Source organism: Medicago sativa, chromosome 2, assembly GCF_051527215.1.
Source record: "Medicago sativa cultivar Bolivia chromosome 2, Bolivia_mono, whole genome shotgun sequence".
Lineage (NCBI taxonomy): Eukaryota > Viridiplantae > Streptophyta > Magnoliopsida > Fabales > Fabaceae > Medicago > Medicago sativa.
Window position 1 is genome coordinate 124,171 of NC_140750.1, and position 23,965 is coordinate 148,135.

General features: G+C 34.7%; 5 protein-coding genes across 6 annotated transcripts; 3 read left to right on the plus strand and 2 right to left on the minus strand.

The window, feature by feature from the left end:
* The first annotated feature begins 1,897 nt into the window (after window positions 1–1,897).
* On the plus strand, window positions 1,898–4,307 carry LOC146943300 (plasminogen activator inhibitor). The gene is made up of 2 exons (XM_085741628.1): window positions 1,898–2,058; window positions 2,604–4,307. Exon 2 carries the CDS (start codon window positions 2,850–2,852, stop codon window positions 4,038–4,040), a length of 1,191 nt encoding a protein of 396 aa, XP_085597754.1. The 5' UTR covers window positions 1,898–2,058; window positions 2,604–2,849; the 3' UTR covers window positions 4,041–4,307.
* A 2,421-nt stretch (window positions 4,308–6,728) lies between these two features.
* Window positions 6,729–8,532, plus strand: LOC146943301 (mitogen-activated protein kinase kinase kinase 20-like). The gene has a single exon (XM_085741623.1). It carries the CDS (start codon window positions 7,259–7,261, stop codon window positions 8,384–8,386), a length of 1,128 nt encoding a protein of 375 aa, XP_085597749.1. The 5' UTR covers window positions 6,729–7,258; the 3' UTR covers window positions 8,387–8,532.
* Window positions 8,533–8,824: 292 nt separating this feature from the next.
* Window positions 8,825–12,475, minus strand: FRS11 (FAR1-related sequence 11). 2 transcript variants are annotated; one of them, XM_085741620.1, is made up of 4 exons: window positions 12,306–12,475; window positions 10,989–12,047; window positions 9,994–10,437; window positions 8,825–9,745 (listed from the first exon to the last, which is right to left on the minus strand). In XM_085741620.1, the coding sequence occupies exons 1-4, from the start codon at window positions 12,366–12,368 to the stop codon at window positions 9,131–9,133; spliced, it is 2,181 nt and encodes a 726-aa protein (XP_085597746.1). In that variant the 5' UTR covers window positions 12,369–12,475; the 3' UTR covers window positions 8,825–9,130. The 2 variants fall into 2 exon arrangements, with proteins under 2 accessions (XP_085597746.1, XP_085597747.1); XM_085741621.1 differs by having other exon boundaries at window positions 10,989–12,052.
* Window positions 12,476–14,779: 2,304 nt separating this feature from the next.
* LOC146943303 (lysine ketoglutarate reductase trans-splicing-like protein, putative (DUF707)) lies at window positions 14,780–19,567 on the plus strand. The gene is made up of 14 exons (XM_085741622.1): window positions 14,780–14,966; window positions 15,204–15,323; window positions 15,404–15,472; window positions 15,567–15,671; window positions 15,937–16,020; window positions 16,102–16,220; window positions 16,319–16,420; window positions 17,242–17,358; window positions 17,818–17,883; window positions 17,989–18,055; window positions 18,476–18,529; window positions 18,614–18,703; window positions 18,944–18,985; window positions 19,070–19,567. Exons 1-14 carry the CDS (start codon window positions 14,943–14,945, stop codon window positions 19,190–19,192), a joined length of 1,182 nt encoding a protein of 393 aa, XP_085597748.1. The 5' UTR covers window positions 14,780–14,942; the 3' UTR covers window positions 19,193–19,567.
* A 1,802-nt stretch (window positions 19,568–21,369) lies between these two features.
* Window positions 21,370–23,604, minus strand: LOC146943304 (Core-2/I-branching beta-1,6-N-acetylglucosaminyltransferase family protein). Its single transcript, XM_085741624.1, has 2 exons — window positions 22,484–23,604; window positions 21,370–22,265 (listed from the first exon to the last, which is right to left on the minus strand). Exons 1-2 carry the CDS (start codon window positions 23,150–23,152, stop codon window positions 21,624–21,626), a joined length of 1,311 nt encoding a protein of 436 aa, XP_085597750.1. The 5' UTR covers window positions 23,153–23,604; the 3' UTR covers window positions 21,370–21,623.
* Window positions 23,605–23,965: the final 361 nt, after the last annotated feature.

The following is a 23,965-nucleotide window of genomic DNA, read 5'->3' on the forward strand; positions in this document are numbered from 1 at the left end:
TAGTCTATAGTTGAAAATCATAATTTTTTTTCTTTTGAGGAGCATCCCCAACCTTGAACTTTATGATCGAACTGTTGCCTGCCAATCTTTTGTTCTTCATGTAAACTCATTTGAGCCATCATTACTAGCATTTTCGTAGAGATAAGACTTAATTGGCCCCACTAAGAGATTTCATGGGGTTACCGCCGAAAAACAAGTCTTTATTGTCCACCACTCTCCTACTATAGACTGTAGCCCTCAACCATGCTCCTTTAGGATTTATCTTACAACCATTAAAGTTTACCCTTAAACCTTCAACTTCACACAAACCTTCCCCATGCCCTATTAGCCCACAGTTAAAAGAAAATAGTGGCAAGTTTTCATAGGCACATTCATTTCCCAAGCATGGACCAAGAACCAAGAATTGCTAATGGTTCAAGGACCGCCTTTCAAGATTTTTTCCAGGGTAGTTGTTGATTCCTAAATTCGTGATTAAAGGCATAAAGCTACATTTTTTGATACCATAACTACGATTAGTTCTGAAAGATCCCAAGTTTTAAAGGAAACTTGTTTCAATGCTTATATTATTGAGGCTTCCACCTATAATCAATTTTTAAATTTTGAAAGGGAGTTTGGATTCTAAAATTTGAGAGTCAAGCATAAGACCTTTACCATGAGGATGGTCCATGATGGAAGTCACCAAGGAGCAAAACAAGAAAACAAGTGAAAGAAGAATAAAAACAAACATAGGGAAGAGACAAAACAAAGAAAAAAGAAATGATATTTTTGCAACCACATTTTGACAAATTTTGAAATAACTCTCTCTCATACTCAGATATCTTTTTATTTTCTCTTCTTTTTTAATCTCTCTTTATTGTTTTTGTCCAATAAAAATGGAGAAAAAGTGGTTATCACAAAAATTTTCTAAAATTGGTTGTACAAATATCATTCCATCAAAAAAAATACCCAAACACACCCCACCCAGAGACACCCAAAAACCTAGAGAGAAAGGACATCAAGAAGGTTAAAAAAGATAATCACAGCACAAACTAACACCAAAAGGTGAATGAAGGAAATAAGCAACGGAGAAGGAAGAAGAATTGAGAGAAGAAGAAGAAGAAGAACAAACAAAAGAGACAAGGACAAAGGGAGAAATGAAATCAAATAAAATATACAGAGAAAAGGGTGAAAGAAAGAAAGTAAGAAAACAATGAGAGTAAGATAAAGTAAAAAGACAATGAGAGTACTAAAAAAAATTGTAAAAAGAATACTCACATTTCTTCCTTTCTCTTCTCAAACCCTAGCCGTCACCCCTTTCTTCTTCTTGTCTCTGAACGACTCTGTTTATTTTGATTTCCCGTCTTTGTGCGGTGTGTTTTTGATTTCCCGTCTTAGTGCGGTGTTTATTTGATTCAGGTTGAAAGATTAACTTTAAGCAAGTGCAGATCCGATCAATGACAATGACTTTGGTGTCGTCAACGTTGCAGATCCGGAGATATGAGTATTCCGGAGACTTGAATATAGTCATAGTAGTCATATTTGTAGGCATAAATACTTTGTCGTTTTATGCTATTAACATGGATGCCGTGAGTTTGTTCACAAATTCATCCTTTTTGTTTTTAGCGAATTTGGATTTGTATTGTATCGATGTATCCTATCAATTTAAATGAATGAATATTGTTTATTTTTGTAAAAGAAAAAAAAGTTGTAAAAATATTAGAATCGTTAAGTTACGGGAATTATTCAAGTTGAATGATATGAATTGTTTGGAAGTTGGGATGAGAGGAAGAAAGAAAAGGAAAAAGAAAGATAGATGACCGAAGCAAGTGGGTTAGTGGACGAAGCGGAAGGTTCGGAGGATACAGCTGGAGACAGGCTGTCACCAACAAAGTCCCACTCATCACACATTCATTCATTCATCACAAACAAACATTTCTTTTCACACACCTCTTCTCTCTCTCTCTCTCTCTCTCTCTCTCTCTTCTTCGTTGCTCCATTCTCTGAATTAGGGTTTTCATTCTCCTTTCTCCTCGCGCTACTGCTGCTGCTGTTGCTTGATGGATCAACATTTTCTCCACTGTAAGCTCTCTTTTCCTTTATTAATTAATAATTATTGCGTTGCGTTTTCTCTATTTTATTTTATTTTATTCATTCAGATTCATCTATCGATTTCCCCTACCCTAATCAAACGTGTTATTTACTCGCATTTCCTCTTCTATTCTATAAGTACCGATTCATAATCATCATCATCATCATCATCATCTATTAAGATTAGATTAGATTTCAACTCCCATCAAACCCTTCTTAACCCTATATAATTATTTGGAATTCATTTTGTTCAATGTGTGCGCGTTCGTTTATCCATACATGCTTTCTCTTTATTATTTTGTTTGCTACTTACTCATCATCATTTATAATTATTATTCATCTTCAATTCCATCCACTAAGAATCAGAATCAGTAGTTAGTTAGTAAGTATACATACATTCAACTTAATGCTAAATCTTACTAGTATTAAACTTACTCTCTTTTTCACCCATAATCCATGCTTACTTCGTCTGTGTAGCCATTTTGTTCAATGAGATTTGTTTCACTTTTCTCATTTTATTTTGTTCTTGTTTTTAGATGTTTGAATTGGGCAATCAATCTTAGAGCATTTCTGGTATGAAGTCATCCAAGAGTGCTAGATGCTTGATATGCGATGTTATGTAATCATCTACCCTTGATGGTTGGTTATGCGTATTTGAATTCAGTTCAATAATCACACACACTCCATTATTAGTTATTGATATTGGAAAAAAGGCACAAGCCCCAGAGGATTTCTGGTATCCATGCTGTCAGAGAGCATGCGTGGAATCTGTATTTCGGGTAATGCCCCTGTCCAGATTTGCTGCCGAAGCATTCGGTGTGGTGACAGTTTGTCTAGTAGCCATTTTGATTCTTCTTGGTTTGATATGCATTGCTTACTCATTCTACTTCCGCTCTCGAATCCATAATCAAGGTTTTATTCAACTCAATTATTTTAGTGGTCCTTGGATTATTAGAATTGCATTCATCTTATTTGTAATCTGGTGGGGTCTAGGTGAAATTATTAGGTTGACTTTGTTAAGACGTGCCCTTCACTTAAAATGGAAGGAAACTGTTTGCAAATGTTATATTGTATCCAACATGGGATTTGCAGAACCTTGCCTCTTCCTCACACTTGTATTTCTCCTCCGTGCACCCTTGCAGAGGTTGGAGACTGGAATTATGAGCAGAAAATGGAATCTGAGAACATCTGCACATATTATTCTTTATTGCCTTCCAATGTTTCTTCTTCAGCTTTTTGTCATTTTGGTTGGACCTCAGTTAGACAAGAATAAGGGTTCTGAGAAGAAGTTGCCGCATTATTTTACAAGCACAGCAAGGGGGAATGATGATATCGCCCTGTGTACTTACCCTTTACTTAGTACCGTTCTTCTTGGCCTTTTTGCCATTATCCTGATTTCCTACCTTTTTTGGCTTGGTAGTCGGATTTTGAAATTAGTCATCAACAAAGGTTTACAGAAAAGGGTTTACACATTGCTATTCTCTGTTTTGTGTTTCCTTCCATTAAGGGTTCTTTTTCTTGGTTTATCTGTTTTATCTGGACCTGAGCATTTTATGTTTGAAGCCTTTGTTTTCTTGGCTTTTCTTGCACTTGTATGTTGTTCTGGGTTGTGCATGTGCACACTTGTGTACCGTCCAGTTGCAGATTGTTTAGCTCTGGGAAATCTACAAGACTTGGAAGCTAGGACTAGGAGGTTTAATGATGATCAGAACGATACTGTGTCCCTTATCACTAGCCAGAGTCATTTGGAAGATAATGTTGAGGAAAATGCCCGGCTTAGTCCTGGTAGGTATTCAGATGAATCAACAAAGCGTGGGTCAATTTCTTTTCGGACAATGGAAAAGGGTGTTGCTTCAACTGGAACATTTGTAGAGCTAAGCCTTTTCTCTCCCAGCCGTAGTGCAACACCACCCGGATCACCGTCACTTCCAGGTTGGCCCATGCAATCCCCAACCCAAGTTATTGTGCCATAGCAGCTAGTAACAAAGTATGTTGGGTGAATGTCAATTTTTGGATAAGGAAAAAACTGATTGTAAAGGGTTAAGCTTCAATAAGGCTTTTTTCTTGTGTTCTGTTTGCTAATTCTAGGTATATAATGTTTTTGCCCTAGAATTTATCGAGTACCTCTTTTTTCTGTGCTATTGATAACTTTTTTTTTTTTTTTTCTCTGTTGGGTTGTATTTTTGTACTTTAAATGTTAGAACAACTCTTACTTATGGTTATATATTCTCTTTTGGTAATTGTTGGTTGGCAATTATTGTGGTGATCATACTAAACACCATGAAGCTACCATGAAGCTACTGGACGAGGTTGTGTTGGATTACTTCGCGTTGCTGTCTAGTCTAGTGTTGTATATGATGAATAGAAATTTTGCACAATACCTTAAACAGGGTGTATATGATGAATCTTAGTACTATAAATACAGAAGTCAGAAACTAATGTAGGTCAATTTACTTGGGATCCTTTATTGAATCAGAGTGGACCCTGTAAAATATTAGTTTCTTTACTTAAATAATTGGGATTGGACTGGATGACTTGATAGAGATCAATGCCGATACAAAATCTTATTTATTCTAATGTTCACAAAATTCAACTGGTTTTGTCAAAAAAAAAAAAAAAAAACAAAATTCTACTGGCTGCTTGGTATTTGTTAGCCAGCATTAAAACTTCTTTAATGAAATAAAATGAATGCTAGGGTCACATTCTCTAATACACTCTTCTAACACATCTAATTTTTTAATTCATTTAAATACACTCTTCTAACACATCTAATTTTTTAATTCATTTACTTGTTTACTAGTTGGACCGGTTGAGAAACAACACTCCTCTAATTTTATTTTATTTTTGAGAAAGAATGTTATGTGAAAAAAACTTCAACTTTGTTACAATATCCATGGTTCCTTCAGATCTCTTTCCTTGTCTCGCATCCTTAGACATCCTTGTATCTAAAAAGGGAGATCTATTGTCTTTCTCGTGATGTTCAATTTGTTCCATCTCATACTCTTGTAGCCGCCATTGATGTCAGTCTTATGTCGAAGTTATTGTGGCCGTTAATGTCTTCGTCGCCAGTGATCTATACCGTTTTCGAGATGGGGATTACACTTGCGAAATATTGTGTTGGGTTCCGCTTTTGTTGTAGTTCAATTTTTTTCAGATCTAAATTGTTGTTCAAAATTTGATTTCAATGTTGTCAATGACATTGTTTGGGAGAAACAATTTAGATATGAAATCTTTTTGGCAGAATTATGCAAACGATATTTCTCAATATGTGTATAAAAACTTCTTTTAACATGGTTGAAATTGCCAGAACGTGAAAGATTGAGACAATCATGGTTGAAAGGTTGATAGGTGAAGATGAATAGTTAAAATCGAAATAATAAAAAAAAGATGTAAAATAATTGGTAGTCTTTTAAAATGTAACCGGTAACAGGTAAATAAATAAAGTGGATGACATGGCAAGTTATAATTGGAGTGTGTTAGAGGAGAGGGTGTGTTAGAGGCTAGCACTCCTCGATCCGAAATTCTACTAAATATTTCTAAATTATTTCATCTTTTCTCAAGTACTTAGGGTATCATTGATCTGCAAGTGAATGTGCAATTCATTTAATGGATTTCAAAGTAGGTTGAAGTGGATTTGCGGTCACCTCTATTGCATTCAGTTTGCATACATTGATAGGGTAAATTGAATTAAAGCTTAATGTGTTTCACGTTTTAAAATTATTTGTTCAACCATAATCATCCTTATCTTCATATTATTCTTGTTCGGGTTTTTGCAACATTCCTCAACATTACTTCTCACAAAATCTGAACATAGGGTATCCTGTTTCATTTGTTTACACTGTCATCATACCCCTAAAAGGGAAGTGCGAGACAAAACAACCCATGCATATATGTATAATCTAAATCATTTGTTTCAAGCTAATAGAGATACTGGACATATATATATATATATATATATATATATATATATATATATATATATATATATATATTAATATTAAACTCAGGACCACTTAATAGAGATATGATTATCCTTTTGTCAAGTGTAACACACACTTTGCTCAAAAAAAAAAAAAAAAGTGTAACACACACTTATGTTTTTAATTTTTTTTTTGGTTTTCCACTGTTAACCCTGCACCAAATATAATCATATTTGAGATTCTATTAACGCTAAATGTTGACACATTTCTAGTTGAGATTCTAATTTTAATTTGTTCCAATACGGATTTGTCACGTTGTAGAGACCAACATTCAAGTACTTTGTTGGTACCATGTGAATAATCTATTATTACCTCATTCAAGTACTTTGGTGTTAATTATCGTGTCTACGATTTGATCATCTAAAAATGTTTTATCCTATTTGGATTTTTATTTTCTAAAATTAAAAATCCTACATTTTCTACAATTAGGCAGAAGATTAGGATACTTTTGAGTTTTGTCTTCAACATTACAAGAAAGGCACTTACACTCCAAATATAGGAATCTAAAATGTGGAGAATTTTGATTTTGATCCTATCCTAGGGTGTCTATGTTTGTATCTAATGTATCTTATGCGGTTGTTACTATTAGAAAAACATAGGTATAAATAAATAATATCCTAAAGAGACAGCGTTCCGAGATTAAGGATAGCCAGCGGCCACAAACTGTCTTCTTTTATTTTATTATTAATATTTTAAGTATGTTTGTTTCTCGTTACAGTAGTTTGTTTCATCTTCTTCAAGCAAATCTGAAATTAACATAGACGAGAGTTTGTTTGTTTGTTTGTTTGTTGAAGTAGTGCCTGTTGGAAAGGGATTTATATTGCTCCTTAGAGCGGTTTTCGGATTTCCGAAAGCCGCTCTACTCATTAATTTGTAATTACTCTTCATGTAATTGATGTTTAGTGTCCTCAATTTGCATGCCATTGCCAACAACAAATTAAATTGAAGGCTTCATCCTCCATCAACATTAATTAAACTCTTTGGTTTTGGTTTTGGTTTGTTTTGTGTTGGTTCTCTCTTTCTATTCATTGGATACATCATCATATCAATATTTGTACGACGTTTTCCAACAAGTTCAAGTTTTGAGGAATCCCCTCTCCCTCCCTGCCGACTCAAGAGGTTGATTTTTGGATGCACTTAATTGCATTTTCAGAATATATTCATCATATTAATCGGTGGTTGAAGGGAAGGAAAAGTTGTTATGATAAAAAATGTGCGGAATAATAAAAGGGAGTGAATGGATGAAGGGTAAAATGGTTGGATGTGGATCTTTTGGCTGTGTCCATCTAGCCATGAACAAATCCACCGGTGGACTTTTTGTGGTGAAAAAAGCGCATTCAGAGGCAGGACGTGATGCTCTGGAGAACGAGGTGAATATCCTAAATACATTAAATTCATCACCTTCACCCTATATTGTCCAATGTTTAGGGACAGATTATGATCATCAAGATAACCAACTGCATGTTTTCATGGAGTATATGTCCGGGGGTAGTTTGGCTGACGTGTCACACAAGTTTGGTGGTTCAATAGATGAAGATGTTGTTCGTGTGTATACTAGACAAATTGTGCATGGGTTATATCATCTTCACCAACATGGAATTGTACATTGTGACCTTAAGTGCAAAAACGTGCTTTTGGCCTCATCTGGGAATGTCAAACTTGCAGATTTTGGGTGTGCAAAAAGGGTCAAGAAAAACATGAACATGAACAAATCTTCATCATATATTATTGCTAATGGTGGCACTCCTCTATGGATGGCTCCCGAAGTATTATTAATGAAGAATGATAGTAGTATTAATGATGAGAGCCGGGTTGTTGTTGATTTTGCAGCAGCAGATATATGGTCTTTGGGATGTACTGTTATTGAAATGGCCACTGGCAGGCCTCCTTGGGTCGACGATGACCTCATTTCCATTTCAAATCCAATGGCTGCTATGTTTAAGATTGCATGTGGTGATGGGATACCTCAATTTCCAATTCATTTCTCTCAGGAGGGTTTTGATTTCTTGAGGAGGTGTTTGGTGAGAGATCCCAAAAAGAGGTCTACCGCACAGGAGTTGCTTAACCATCCATTTCTTGTTTCAACTACTTTAACTCATCACAAACACTACTCTGCTTCCTCGCCCGCATCTGTCTTGGAGGTTCATCAGTTTGAGGATACATATGATGATGATGACGACGACGACGACGACTCAGATGATAATGATGAATTAGTAAGTCCAGCAGGAGGGAATCATTTCTCCATTACGAAAGAGTTTCTGTGCCCACAAGGAACAACAATGTGGCAACTGGAAGACAGTGCATCAGGGAATCATTGGATCACTATTAGATCAAGGTGATCAATTAAGTAGGAGGAGATTAAGGCCTCGTATTAACTAATTCATGTAGATAGAGGACTCAACATATTATGTACATTTTTGAGTAGGAAGCAAATATATAGGTTCGTCAGAATGGTTTAATTATACTACCACATTTGTATTTAAAAGGTTGTATCGATTGAATCATGCGACTAGACCCTCTAATTCCTCTATACATGATGTGGATCACCAGCCAGGCATGATTTAGAATGGTAAAATATATAAATATAAAATATTTCGTGGTTAGCAAACAACAATGATCATGCTTCTATTAATTAAAATGAAGCGATTCCCATTGATTTATTCCACTTTAGTCAAAATATTTAATTAAATCCAATTCAAAAATAATTTCTATTCTATTTCCATTCTAAGAAAAATCAAAAATCAAATTCTTTATTTTTGTGTGGGTTATACCTAATCTCAAAATACCAACCGTCTCCTCTTTTTATTGACCATGGCTGATAGAATGCAAATAATACATGGATGCATATGAAATGAACAATGAACAAGTTTCCTATACATTTTGTACACAACAGAATCTTTGTGATACAATTCAATTTAGCATTTACCATTCTAAAGAAATTTCACCATGAAAATAATTTGAAACGACGCCCCACCTTGAGGAAGGAGCGTTGATATATTACGACAAAATCCAATTGTCATACTTTCTCACAAACATTTTAAAGTACCACCTGTTCATCGAACCACACATTGCCAGTTCAGTCATCATAGATTCCTAATGGTAGAAGTATCTCTGGCACATTGTAATGAAATTGGTTGCTCTCTTATGCGAGACAGAAGAATGGAAACTTGGTCTGTTGCCATATCTAATCGTTCTTTAGACTTGGCAGATTCTGTAATTAGAGATGAAACCATATTTTGGAATAGCTTAACTCTTTCGGCATGATCGCTAGGTGCATTTTGAAGAATCTTAGAAGAAGGCACACTGATACGACGCCATCGGATGGGAAGATATGCATCTGGGATTTGAAAGCAATTTCCTGTTGAAAGAACTCTCAGAGAGTGCCTACACAAAATTCCAGAAAATTCAAACTGGTGACAGCTGCAGCTTATAATTCCTTCATGAGGGGACCAGTAAACTCTGCGACCTCCTTCAACTTTTGTGTGATGTCTCACAAGAAAACCATCTTCAACTGAAAAAGATGCATAATGTGCAGCCAACACAAGTTGTTCTTGAAGCTTCGAAAAGGCAAAAGGAGTGAGGACCGTAGCAGCGTGCGATTCCATGGGGGCTCCTGTTTTGAGGCTAACATTTTGGAGATTCTGCTGCATGGTTTGTTGTTCACCAGTTTGATCTTTAAAATCAACAGCAACAGCTGCCTGTTGTGCAAAGCGAACCAAAATTCACAGAAAGATAAGGATTTAGTATCTCCAAAAAGTAGGATAAAGTTCACTCTATGATTCTATGAACTGTCAATAATCATTGAAAATCAAATGTAAAAAAAATTAAAACATGATAGACAGAGAGATTTAATACATGTTCAACAAAGTGACTCCATGAAATGTGAATGATCATTGAAAATCCAATGTAAAAAAATCAAAACATGAGAGACAGAAAGATATAATACCTGTTCAACAAAGTGAGCAAGCCGTGTCTGTGCACTTAGAAACCGTTGAATGAAGGCGTTAATTGACTTTGACTGACCAGTTGTAGTCATTCCCGCAAGAAAATGGCTTCTTAGATATGGCAATGCCCAAAGTGAGCGCGAGCTATATAAATTAACAATGTGTCGATTGGAATGCAGCCCAAAAGAACAGACCATCTCCCTCCAGCCTAGTTCAAAGTCGTCAACTGATTCAAGATTATAAAGTCTATAAAACTCAGCCTTCCAGTCATTGTAGCGTTCACCTAGAACAGCATTGAACCAAGACGGAAACTTTGCTACTATCATCCATATGCAGAAAGCATGTTTTGTCATCAGCATTTCTGCAGATAGTGCTTCTTTGAGACAAATATTTTGATCAGTTAATATAGTCTGTGGAGCCTTCCCATTCATAAAACCTAAGAAAGCCTACCAAGAAGGTGAATAAAAAAACCAGTGTAAATTAAAGAATGGTTGAACTTCTAAAAAATTTATGAACATTCCACAAGGGAGTAAAAATAAAAGAAAGATGTAATCATCCACAGCTGAAGTACCTTCACCATTTTATAAAATTGGAATAAAAAGAAATGGGAAAAAAAAAACTAGCACAAGGCGCTTGCATAAAAATTTATGAACATTCCACAAGGGAGTAAAAATAAAAGAAAGATGTAATCATCCACAGCTGACGTACCTTCACCATTTTATAAAATTGGAATAAAAAGAAATGGGAAAAAAAACAAACTAGCACAAGGCGCTTGCATACATTTCCAAAGTGTAGGCTTTGATTTGTATTAACCTCCATTTGGTATATCCAAGACAGTGCAGTTTTTTTATAGCTACAAAATCTTTGATATAAAATTTGTTGTCACAACACAATTAAGCCACACCAGTATTATTTCAGAAAAGAATCCAAGGGGCCACAACACAATTTGAATCAAAAACCAAATGATATAGACGCTAATAAGTTATTGATTAACAACCTTTATGGCCCAGGAAAATGACCGGACAGTTTCATCTTGCAGTAGCACACAGCCAAAGAAGCAGGGCATTCCATAATTATTTATCCCAACCCATATCCCCAGCGGCATGTCAAATGCAGTGAGACGATGTGTTGTATCAAACACCACAGCATCACCGAAGATATCATACAATTGGATGGATGAGGCATACGACCAGGCAATATTTTCTAAACGGTTGTTTGCATCAAGGGTGTACTCAAATTTAAAATTAGGATCTTTGTCCTTACTATTTCTGCACATTCTTAACAAATCTAGGGTTTCTTCTTCTGGATCTAATTTTCTAAATGACTGGAGTAAATTCCTTACGTCCTTTTCAGTAAAAGGCAAATATCCAGGTTCGACGCACTTCTCAAGCTCCATAAGTCTCATCATTTGATGAACAGAAATCCCTGTTTTGGCAAACATAAGGATCCGATTTTTGTCAGCATCTGATATAGTTCTGTATGCAGGAAGGAATCGAACTTGGTTTGGTTCCAAAAGTTCATGATTATGGTGGTTGGCAAAACCAGTGACGCGCCATTCTGGAGGCCCAAATTCAGTGGTTTTGCTTATGCGCATATAAGCCTGACAACCACATCTGGAAGATTTTCTATTTCGTTGAGGCTTAGTTTGGGTTGATGATTTGGCAGGAGTGTTGCCAGCACGGTGACAAACAAAGTAGCGTCTAGTAAGTCCTTTGCCAACACCGTCTTTTCCTTCGGTACGATGACGTCTAATAGAGAAGCCGCAGGTCTTGGCAAAATGAGTATAGAAGTCATAAGCAGCATCGTGAGTGGGAAACATTTGACCGATGTATGGAATGTGATGATGAGTTGTTGTTGTTGTTGTTGTTGGGTCCACCAAATGGAGTGTGGTTTGATGAGAAGGAGAGTCTTCTGTGCTGCTTGTATCGCATCCTCCTCCACCTCCTCCTCCCAAATGTTGGTCAGAGGGATCATCGTCAACATCAACATCAATATCATCGTCATCATAAACTACCAACATGGATCCACCTGCTACCTCTTCAGACATTATCTTACTCTACACTTTTACAACACAAAACAAGTATTATTATGAATGAATGAAATCAATCAATCAACCAAAACAAGTATAATTCTACTACTACTACTACTACTACTACTACTACTACATACGGTGCTAGTAGAATTCAGTTAATTAATAAATCAATCAAAGTAAATTCACGAGTGTGGTGTGGTAATTAAGCAGCAAAAGGTAATTAAGCAATAATGAATGAATTGGAAAAAGGAAAAGAAGAAGAAGAAGAAGAAGAAAGCGTACCGAAAATGTATGTATGTAGAGAGGAAAGTGACTGGAAACCCTAACAATCAATTCGCTTCGCATTCATTTGAAATTGAAATTGGAACTTTTACTCTTCCATGTTTCCTCTCTCTAAAGTCTAAAACGCACCGTTTTCTTTTCTTTTCTTTTTTTCCAACTTCTTCCTCCTTGCCAAAAACGTTTTGGAAGGGCATTTTGATTTATTAGATTAGATTAGTTTACGTTTATCTATCTTTTCTTATGATTAATACTTTATTTAATTAAATAATCCCAATTTTTTTTAATGGATACGATTTCCTTCCTATCCTCTTGCCTTTTTTTTGACAATATTTTGTACACTTATTTAATACTAAAAAAATGCATCGCACCAATTTCATGTCTTTTTTTTTTTTTACAATATAATACTAAAAAAATGCATCGCACCAATTTCATGTCTTTTTTTTTACAATATTTTGTACACTTTTTTTTTAAGGAAATATTTTGTACACTTATTTAATACTAAAAAAATGCATCGCACCAATTTCATTCATATCCTATTGCCTTTTTTTTTTTTACAATATTTTTAACACTTATTTAATACGTTTACAAACAGAATACCTTAATTTCCATGCAAACTCGGCTACCCTGTCCTCGTGAGCTTAGCTCAGTTGGTATGGACAATGCATAAAATATGCAAGGTCTGGGGTTCGATTCCTGACCACCACCAAAAAAAAAAAACTCGGCTACCCTGATCCTTATTTATTAATTTTATTAGGTCTGCACCAACTTAACCTAATAATTTCCCTCTAAAATGATGCATTAGGTTAGCATCAATTTAACCTAACAAATTCCATCTAAAATGCAGCGCACCAATTTAACCTAACAAATTCCCTCCAAAATGCAGCAATCCCTAATATTTCTCCTCGTTGATGAGCTTTTCATTCTATCATGTTGTGTCATCGTTTGTATATATTTATTGTTTCTGTAGACTTTTTTTTTGACAAGTTGTTGTACACTTATTTAATACATTTACAAACAGAATACCCTAATTTCCATGCAAACTCGGCTACCCTAATTTTTGCAGCAACTAAACCTAGAAAATTCCCTCCAAATGATTCACATTAATTGCTAAGTGCTAACCCTAATTATGTACTATTTCCTTCCAACACTTCTTCAATTTGAATTTCAAAAAATTTTGTCAGGAACCATGAATTGCATTAAATTACATCTATTGCTATACCCCTTGGAAAATACATAGCTCTTCAACCAAGCACACATCTTCAAAATAATTAATCCATTGTATAAGATCTCTTCTATTTGGTTGGATATGATATGTATTTGGTTGGAAAAATATATTATTACTTTTAGTAAATATCAAAGTGTAATTATTCTTTTTAGAGTTGTACGTGTGATTTAGAAATTCTATTAATTGAAGTGACTTTGTTTTTCATGTTAGTAGAAATTTAAAACAATTATTACAAGTCAATTTTTGATGTTCAACTATAAAAGTAATAAATAAAATTGACCCGTGCAATAATATAATATTGTATTCTTTTTATCTTTTTCTTTATAATTTTTTAAAAAAATGAGAAGATAATGCCCCAATAATATATTGTGATAAAATAAAATAACATTCTTTAATTGATTAGTTTTTCAAAACTAAAATGTAAAATTTGATAAGATTCAAGTGTCATTGAAGGAAATAGTAAGACAAATTTGATCGTAATATTGTATCTCTATTATAGTGGACAAGACCCATATTATACTTACTTTTTCATTATCCAATTGTACCTTTAAACACCTTTCTCTATAATAAAGATTTTTTTTTAGAGATCTATAAAAAAGATTGTTGTTGGTGTCATTAAAAAAAACCAACATTTATATTTTTAGTTTTATTCAAAATCAAAATTTCATAAAAAAAACATAAAGCATTGTTCATAATTTTCAAACGTAGTGTAATAAAAAGAGTGGAAAGACGGGCACGTGAGTACCCGTATTTTCGCTAGTTATTATAAAAAAAATTATTTAAGGTTATAATTGAAGTAACAAAAAAATAAACTCAATATTCTCCTGTTTTCTTTATATACAGTATAGATATTAATCAATTTTTTTTTGACAAAATATTAATCAAATTTATTTAAAATTTATTTTTTGACAAAAGAATTAATTAGATTTGTTTCGGTAAGGGTTGATTATTATTTTTTGAGAGGTTCGTTATGAATGATTAATTAGATTTTATTTAAAATTATCAAACGAAATATAAATATAAAATTGATTTAAAATTAAAATTAACATAAAAAAATAGTGGAGAAGTATTGAGTTTTTTTACAAGTTAAACCATTTGTGTTATGTTTTTGGCATGTTGCGGTTACGCGAGTACGATGATGTTCCTCTGGAGCGTTGACTATCAGTATCACGATCTTTGTTTGTTTAATAAAGTGTTAATAATTTAAAATAAATAAAAAATAAATAAGAATGATTGTTATTCTTTCTCCAATATACTCCTACCTTTCTTCGCTCGGTCGGTCTGTAACTTTCTTCAATCAACTTTCTCTTCCTTATTCTTATTCTTTTCCCTTTCCAATCATTCTTCTTCTTCTTCTTCTATCAACCTTGTCTTGTCTTCTTCACTCAGTTCAGGAGAGAGTTACAATACAAATGAAGCTTTTTAATTCTGTAACCGTAAGTTCGTTCTCCTCAGATCATCATTATTTGGTTGACTAGACTAGACCAGACCATTCTATTGCATGTCTTGTCTTGCTCCTTAATTATATTCTAGTTCTACTATGAATGAATCACAATATTATTTTTGCTTGCTGCCTTTTCAATTAATTAATTTTATTTTGGGGCAATTTCATTTCATTTATCAACTAATTCATCTGCTGTCATGTCATGTCATGTCATGTAATGTCATGTCAGGGTGTTGTCTTTCCGGATCCAAAAAATAGGTTGTTCCTTTGGACACTCCTCATTCTTCTTTCCTTGATTTGCGGCGCTTATTTTCTTGGCAATGCATTCTCTGCAAAGGAGTACAAACAAGTATGTATGTATGTATGTATGTATGTACTAACACACTTTCTCAAATTCATTCATTCATTCACTAGTTTTCTTTTTTGCAGAGACTGGCACGATGGGGACTAATTTATTCAATGCCGGATACAACAACATCCAATTATAATGCATGCAAGGTTTGTTATATTTGGGGGTAGGAGGATATCCATTTTATTTCTAATTACTTCCCATTACCTCTAGCTAATTCTCTTCCTCTTTTTATTTCCCTAGAAACAATGCCGCCCTTCTGGAACTCAGGCATTGCCTCAAGGAATTGTTGCTAGGACCTCTAACTTGGAAACACGGCCCTTATGGGACTACTCTGGTGTAAATAATGTATGCTAAATTCTAACCAACTTCACTTCATGCTCTAATACCGTTAATGTTAAGCTCAAATTTATAAACTGTTATCAATCAAGTATTTGTTTCTCCTTGGAGTTTAATCTTGAACCAGTAATCTGATATGCAGATTCAAATTTCAACTCTATATCTTACATAATATGTTACTTTCAACAGCTTTTTGTCTATAAATTAGGGACTATATTTGTGCAATGTTCATTAATTTCCTCTTTTTTCAATTGATGACATCTACCTGGTTCAGAGAATTTCGAACCACCCATTGAATTTGTTGGCTATTTCAGTAGGAGTTAAGCAAAAAGAAGTTGTTGATAAAATCGTCAAAAAGGTGACTGTTGCTTCACTTATATAATTTGACTTTGATCTAAAGTCTAAACTCATATCTGCTGACTCATACCGCCGGTGGCAGTTCCCGTCAGGTGATTTTGTTGTGATGCTTTTTCATTATGATGGCTTTGTGGATGGATGGAAGAATTTAGCTTGGAGTAATCGTGCCATACATGTGTCTGCTATAAATCAAACGAAATGGTATAATAAGCTCATATGTTAATTTGTTTTCCCTCTGTGGTCATCTACTCCTATATCTGTAAATATTAAACAAATAAATTCTCTCTATCATGACATAGGTGGTTTGCAAAACGATTTTTGCATCCAGACATAGTTGCTGACTACAATTATATATTTCTCTGGGATGAGGACCTTCTTGTCGATAATTTTGACCCGAAAAGGTAAGGCACTTGTGCATGTCTTGTTAAATTTAGAATTTTCATTTTTGTAGATATACCTTTGCAACACTCAATTGTTACTTTTTTTTATGTGAATTGTGTACATATAACATGAACTAATGCGGATCTTTTTGGTTAAAGAATTCCATGTTTCTTCACCAACACCATTGATGGATAAATTGAATTTCTTTGTTAAGCTCGCGGGCTTACAGTTGGTTGCAGACCTTGCACATAACATAACTATAAACCCTATGGGATGTCTTTTTCGAGTTGGTAACATTTTGGCCGACATTGTAATTTTCACTTGCAAAACCAGGTGTGGCAAGGAGAGTCGGATCATAATACTAAATTAAAGTTTTTAGTTGAATATATTTGATATGTTGTTACTAATTCTTTGTTTCAGATTGTTGGAATGGAGATTGAGATTTTTCTGTTGTATTAATTATTTTTTGCTGCTTATTTCTGTAAAAATTAGATTGTTGCTTGTTTAAGTAAGTGTCATAATTAGATAGCGCTGCTTATTTATTAAGTAAATTAGTCACTAGGTAATGACGACTAGTGTTTAGAGTAGATTTATTGCAGATTTTATTTTCAGTCTTACAAGCAAACTTATGGCTTGCCTCTATATATTTGTAGTGTATGCTTCAGTTTAATGTATTAAAGTATGTTAGTATTTTTACTTTGTTCTCGAAAATTTTATTGTCTTTTCTATTTTTCTGGTTTTTCTTCTTTCTTCTCCACCATTTTCACCTTTAGGTCCTTTTTTCTACACAGATGATGATTATTTTATGCCCCATGTTTTGATTTGTTGATTTTCTGGTTAGGTATTTATCTATTGTTAAAGAAGAAGGGCTAGAGATATCACAGCCTGCACTGGATCCTGGTAAATCAGAAATACATCATCCACTGACAGTTCATAAAGCAGGATCAAAAGTACACAGGTTAACCTTGTTTCCTCCCACCTCTAGCTGTTTAGCAACAACACTCATTCGGTTGATCTACATCCTTGTTATGACCCAACCAATGCAGTACTCTATTAATGAACTAGATTATTAGATTGTTCCTTGTCAGTTTTCAAGTTATATTTTAGAATATATGTACACAGTCTAACGGACATAAGAAGCATCTCTGTAAAATGCGCAAGTGTTGAAGAACATGTTGCGCAAAATCTTACTCAAACTATTTATTTTGTCAAACTTTTCATGTTTATTTAAGTGTACTTCTGCAACAAGCTTTTCTATCATTCATTCAAATAATTTACAGCTCCCTTAAATAATTTATCTCTCGACTCCTGGGAATGTATACTCATTCATTCATGTTGCATTGAATTTTTGAGTAGTTACTTTTTTTGTGCAAACATTGCTAAAATATCTTGTTTGTGTTATGCTGTCTCTGTACAGAAGGTATTATAAGTTTAAAGGTAGTGGAAGGTGTGATGACAATAGCACCGCTCCTCCTTGCTTAGGGTAAACAGTTGCACTATCCTGTGTGATTTTCTTTTTAACTCCGTTATATCATTTGTGATGTTAAATTGAATAGTTAATTTAATATGTAAGTAACTTGTATTACAGATGGGTGGAAATGATGGCACCAGTGTTTTCTAAAAAATCTTGGCAATGTGTATGGCATATGATCCAGGTATGGATAAGAAAAGCAAAGTCAACTTAGTACTAAACCAGTGAAAATTAAGATAAATTATTTCTGTTTGAGAACGTTATATGACATGGAATGACAGTTTCTGTATGTGTGTGTCTCTCATAATAGAATTTTTTTGACATTTTTTGGTTATTCAAGTAAGGTTGTTAACAATTAACATTATGTACATTGGAAGAAACCATTGTCTGTTACTAAATATAAAGCTCATTTTGGGGAAAAATGTGTCCCTACATATAGTCCCATCTCAAATTACAAAAAGATCCAAAAAAAATATTTTTTACAAAATTTTACTAATTCATATATTTTTTTTCTTCTTGCAAGTTAAAACAAAAGGCTTGTCCAATATTTCGATTCTGCATGGTATCTTTACTCATCTTCGTCTACTCATCTTTTTATCTGCAGAATGACTTAATCCATGCCTGGGGACTGGACAGACAACTTGGTTATTGTGCACAGGTAACTTGCTTGTGTTATAACACCATGTTCGTGGCATATCTAAATCCTTCCAGTATGGTTGTTCATCTCTCAGCAATATTTCAGGGTGATCGAATGAAAAATGTAGGTGTGGTGGATTCTGAGTACATAGTTCATCTTGGCCTGCCCACTCTCGGGGGATCTAATGGAAATGAGGCAAGTGATTTCATTTTTTATGTCAAACGACAGTATATACCTTGTCTCTAAACGCGGTACATAAAATGGAAGATATTGAATTCACACACATTATGTTGAAGATTTATCATCCTAGTGGTAGTAATCACTTTTTTAGTTAAATTTGGCAACATATCATTTGTGTGCTTATGCAGATAAATTTACTTGTGTTTTAAGTGGCAGTCGAAACTATTAACAAAGCTTTTGTATATTGGTTTGCAGGGGTCGTCAAATTCCCATAGAGATGATAGTGATAGACCTAAAGTAAGTATGCTTATGATGTATGATGTATATTTAAACACTTGTCGTAGCCCTTTAATAAACAAAGAATCTACTACATGGTTGCAGGTGAGGATGCAGTCGTATATTGAAATGCAGGTTTTTGGGAAAAGATGGAAAGATGCAGCAAAAAAGGACCAATGTTGGATTGATCCATATGAACAACAACAGGCAAATCAGACTAGTCATTAGTCTGTTTTGTGAGGTTTTATCATATCAAAATCCAAGTTCATTTCATGGTCAACATTTCTAACTGACCGAAGTCGCACACACCATATCATATTTTGATGAATGAAAGCATGTATGATTGTCGATTTTTTTGATTTGATGTTTCAATGATTTTACAGGAACTATTATACTTCCCTTTTGTGATTTCAGTCATTCATTCCCTTAAATATTGGTGTACATAAAGGTGGTATAGATGTGTTAATAGGAGGAATGACAAAAAAGTGTTTGATCATAGTTTTTGTCGCCCCTCTGAAGGTCAGTGTAAATAGGTCACATGGCCGAAATATTATCAAATGTTATTATTGGGATTCAGATGATTTATATTTTCACAGCTCTAAACTCTAGTTAATTGTTGTTGGTATTATTTCTTGTTACTTCCGGTTGAAACCATTCAGTATCCTTTAAAATAGGCATAGGAGGCGGTGAAATATAGCGTGTAGTAGTCTTCTAAATTAGAGAATGCTAAATTACATAAACCAGGCATCCTTTTCTTTTTTCTTTTTCAACAAAATTAAGTACACATCCTCCTCATGTATATATATCATTTAATAATATTTTTGGCAAATTAACACTCAAATACGGTGCAGCAAATATTTAAAAAAATAATAAGGATAAATTACATCTTATTTTGAAGAAGTCAAACTAGCATACCTAAACTGACACCAAAGAGAATCGAAACTACGACTTTGAGAGGAGCACACTATTGATGGATAAATTGCACGACACGTCAGACAACTGGCTGGCAGTTAAATGTCATGTCATGTTGACTAACAGAGGAGAGGGGGTAAACTGATTAACGTTATACAATTTTAGGGGGTAATTGAAGTTTTGTTAATGTCACGAGGTAATTGACGAAACTTACAATTTCGGGGGTAATTGCCTATTTACTCCATTTTCTTTGTAAAATTTTAGTTGTCTCAATAGTTGTCATATAAATGGATGTTCAAATAACACAACTCTAATATTAGTGTGCCCAGAAAGACTTTTCACCCAATGAGGTCCAATTATAAGCCTTTTTTAGCGGATATTATGAACTACATTAACATCATCTACAATTTGTGACTCTATTTCAAAAGCTGTTTTCCATGTTTTTGGTCCCCGGATGTCCCCACCCACAGGATTTCAATAGATAAATGCATATTTGAAAATGGATAGGATCGAGGATGCTTTAAAGATATTGTGATCAAGGGACTGTGTGCTGAAGGTTTGTTGGACAAAAGCCGAGAGGTACTGTACGAGGTTATAATGTATGGTGTTGGGGACACTACTGCCTTGCGGGAATGTGTGACTGAGATTTTTAAGAATAATGGGAGGGGTGAGGAGATTGAGACTGCTATATATGAACCGAGTTGGATTCGAACCTCATCCAAGACCTGCATAAACGTGTTCATATGCACGTTAGTAAAACTATAACAATAGCATATTCTTATTTGGTTGTAACACGGTCCTGTTCAAATTATATATTTGACAAGTTGCAAGAAACGGGAAGGTTTTGTCTTAGGGGTCGTGATGGAACAGTTAACAAAAAGGGAGGGTGTCAATAAGTTTGCCGGTTTCAATCTTGCTATCCTTATCCTTAGTCCCACTGATGTTGATCTCGGTTATTGGGGGTGGTGTGTAATGTGGGTAACTGTTACACATTGTCTTGCTAGTCTTCCAACAATAGTTATGAATGGAATTCTCTTACATGTTTTTTCAATTACACAATGAATTTTGGTGCTTCAATAATCCATAGGTAAAAATGTTAAAACAGAAGCAAGAAGTGGTTTGCTAAGACTAATACTGCTCAAGTTTCATGCTTTCAATATACAAGTACTAGAAAGTGTCCCCATGATCATCCAAAATACTAATTTAGCTATATTCTATGGCTTAGGATTCACAATAGTATAACCATCATTAATTAATGACAAATTTTCAGCAACGATACATATAAATTTTGCTTATTACACATAAAAGAGTTGCAAAACTCAACAAATTTATGAACAAAATCATGAATGCTTGGTAACTAAATGTCACTCTTTCTGTTGTTTAGCCTTATAGGCTGAAGTTAATTTATCAGAGGGCATGTGACTGTGTACTGCCAGTATCGGAAACTGAAGATATAACCCCAAAAAAAGCTCAAGGAAATAAGGAATTGAGACTTGGTGAAAAGATAAAATTTCTGTATTGATAGATTCCTTAATGGAAGGAACAAAATGCAGTTAGTTTCTGCAACAATATGATATTCTGTAGCAGAGAACCCAAATTCTCTAACAATACCTGTACAGACAGATCTACCAATGCGAAATGATTTCTTACTTACTGAAGTTGTGAAATCCTCTACCAAAATCTAGGGACTAAGACTAAAAGAATGAGTTAAACATCTGACCTCTTGTACATACATCAATAGAAAAAATTAAAAGTTCATGACTTCGGAAGAGAGGTCAAGCAAGGGCTCCAATGCACTGGGATCAAACTTGCGAGCAAAGAGGTAACAAATGGAAGTCATATCTGAATTATATGGACAAAGGGATCCATTGTTCCTTATAGCCTGTATAAAACCAACAGTTATATTGTCCCTCCCGTAGGTTGCCGGATGAGGACCGAGCATTGACCAGTCGACCCATGTGACTGTTCTGTTTGAATTAAGGGAACCATGGAACATATTCAGGAAGGTTGGAAGGTAGTGTTCATCTGGGTAGCAAGCAGGCTTACAGTATTTACGGAAGAGGGAAAAGTATTGGGTGTCAGAGACTATATAAACAGCAAGTGCACGGTTGAGTTCGAACCATTGAGAGCCTTTGCGCCAGTGCTTAAGCTGAATATCAGGAAGCATATTGCGGCTGTAGCGGCCTCGGCCATAACGGGAAGGATCATCATATGACTCAACAAAGCTGTGTGCAGAATCAATGAGATATCTGTAAACAGTAGGGAAGTTGTAGACTGGGATGCAACTCTCTGAGAGTAGAACAAAGCGCTCATTTGAAAAGTCGAGCAGTGCATTGGCTAGTAGCCGCCTCTCCGCATCGGCCAGAGTAACTGTTCCCCAAGAAACAGCCTGTGAATAAGACAAAACTCATAAGAATAGAATACTCTCTACAAATAACATAAATTAATATTATAGTTTATGATTTAGTGGGAGTGAAAATATGAGTAAAGAGATGGATGGTTTATGATTCATTCATACATGGTGAATACTACAGCCCTACAAGTACAAACAATTCATTTAAATAAAAGCAAAGAAGTTTCCTTGATAGAATTAAGGGGGATGCATACCTGACTTGGGATATTGCGTCGATAAAAGGGAGAAGAATCAGAAACGTTGAGAATATAACCAGGAGGAGCGTGGATATAAATGTTGAAGAGATGGGAGTGGCCTTGAAAGAATCTCTCCCAGAGTGGCAACAAGGGTAAAGGTCCCCTGGTGAGGTACATGAAAGCGAGTTTAGGTACACGAGCGTAGGGATAGTGGTATTTCTTAGGAACCAAGGAAGCCCTCCAGAAAAGTTGGTGGTCAGAGAAGGTGTGGGTGATGTTGGAAGGATGAAGAAAGGACTCCAACATATCCTCCTCTTTGGAGGGTGGTGGTGGAGGAGGAGGAGGAGGAGGAGAAGGAGGTTCAATGATTGTACAATTACAGTTACAGTTGTTGTTGTTGTTGTTGTTGGGTTGTTGTTGGAGGGTGTGAATAGTAGTATCGAGATTGAAGACATCAGAAGAAGAAGAAGGTTGTTGGGAAATGAAATGAAGATAGTTATTATTGTTGTGACTTGTATTGAAGTAGTGAATGTGAGAAGTTGTGGTTAAACCAATGACGACACCAGCAGCAAAAACAAGCAACAATGTAACAAGTTGTTGTACCAATCTAACCAAACCAGAGTGCTGTTGCTGTTGCTTCGTCGGATCTCTGTCTCCTTCTTCTCCTCCTCCACGCATCCTCGCCATCCAATCCAATCAAATCAAATCACCACAACACAATGCCGCCGCGATCACCGATCATCAATCAATTGAATCCAAGGATCCAATTCTTATTATTATTATTATTATTACTATGATATGATTATTAGGGTACCGTACGCATGTACGTAGAGATTATTAACTAACTAACAGAGACAGATCCGGTGCGGTACTCCTACCATAACTACCAAGAATCGAAGATATTGAAAATGGAAGGAATAGAACAAGAACAAGAACAAGACAAACGCGAACGAATGTTGTTGTTGTCGCTTCTCTCTCTCTCTCTCTCTCTCTCTCTCTCTCTCTCTCTCTCTCTCTGTTTGTTTTTTTGCTGTTTTTGGGATGTTTGTCTCTCTATCTGGTCTGTTCAGGCAAAGACAAATCCAAAGGGAAAGGGAATACAATAATAGAGACGCCTTGCTTTATCCCACTCCCACGCTCGCTTAGTGTAAATACTTATTTTTCACTAAATTATCTTTGTGTATCAATCTATTCAATCAATACTCTCGTAGAAATATTTAATACTATCCCACAACAAAAAAAAAAATTAATACCGTTAATACATCAATTTTTGTTGATTCAGATGTTTTTTATAAAAATGATCAAAGAGAGTATTAATTTTTCATATTCTAAGACAAATTAGTAGTGTTTTTTTGACAAAGACAAACTAGTAGTATTAACGAGAGATATTTGAAAAAAAAATTAATAAATGTATCTAAAAATTTGTAAAAGGTTGTATATGTACGAACAATTTTTTTTTTTAAATGGTCTTAAAATTATGGATAGAGAGAGTATATCTTT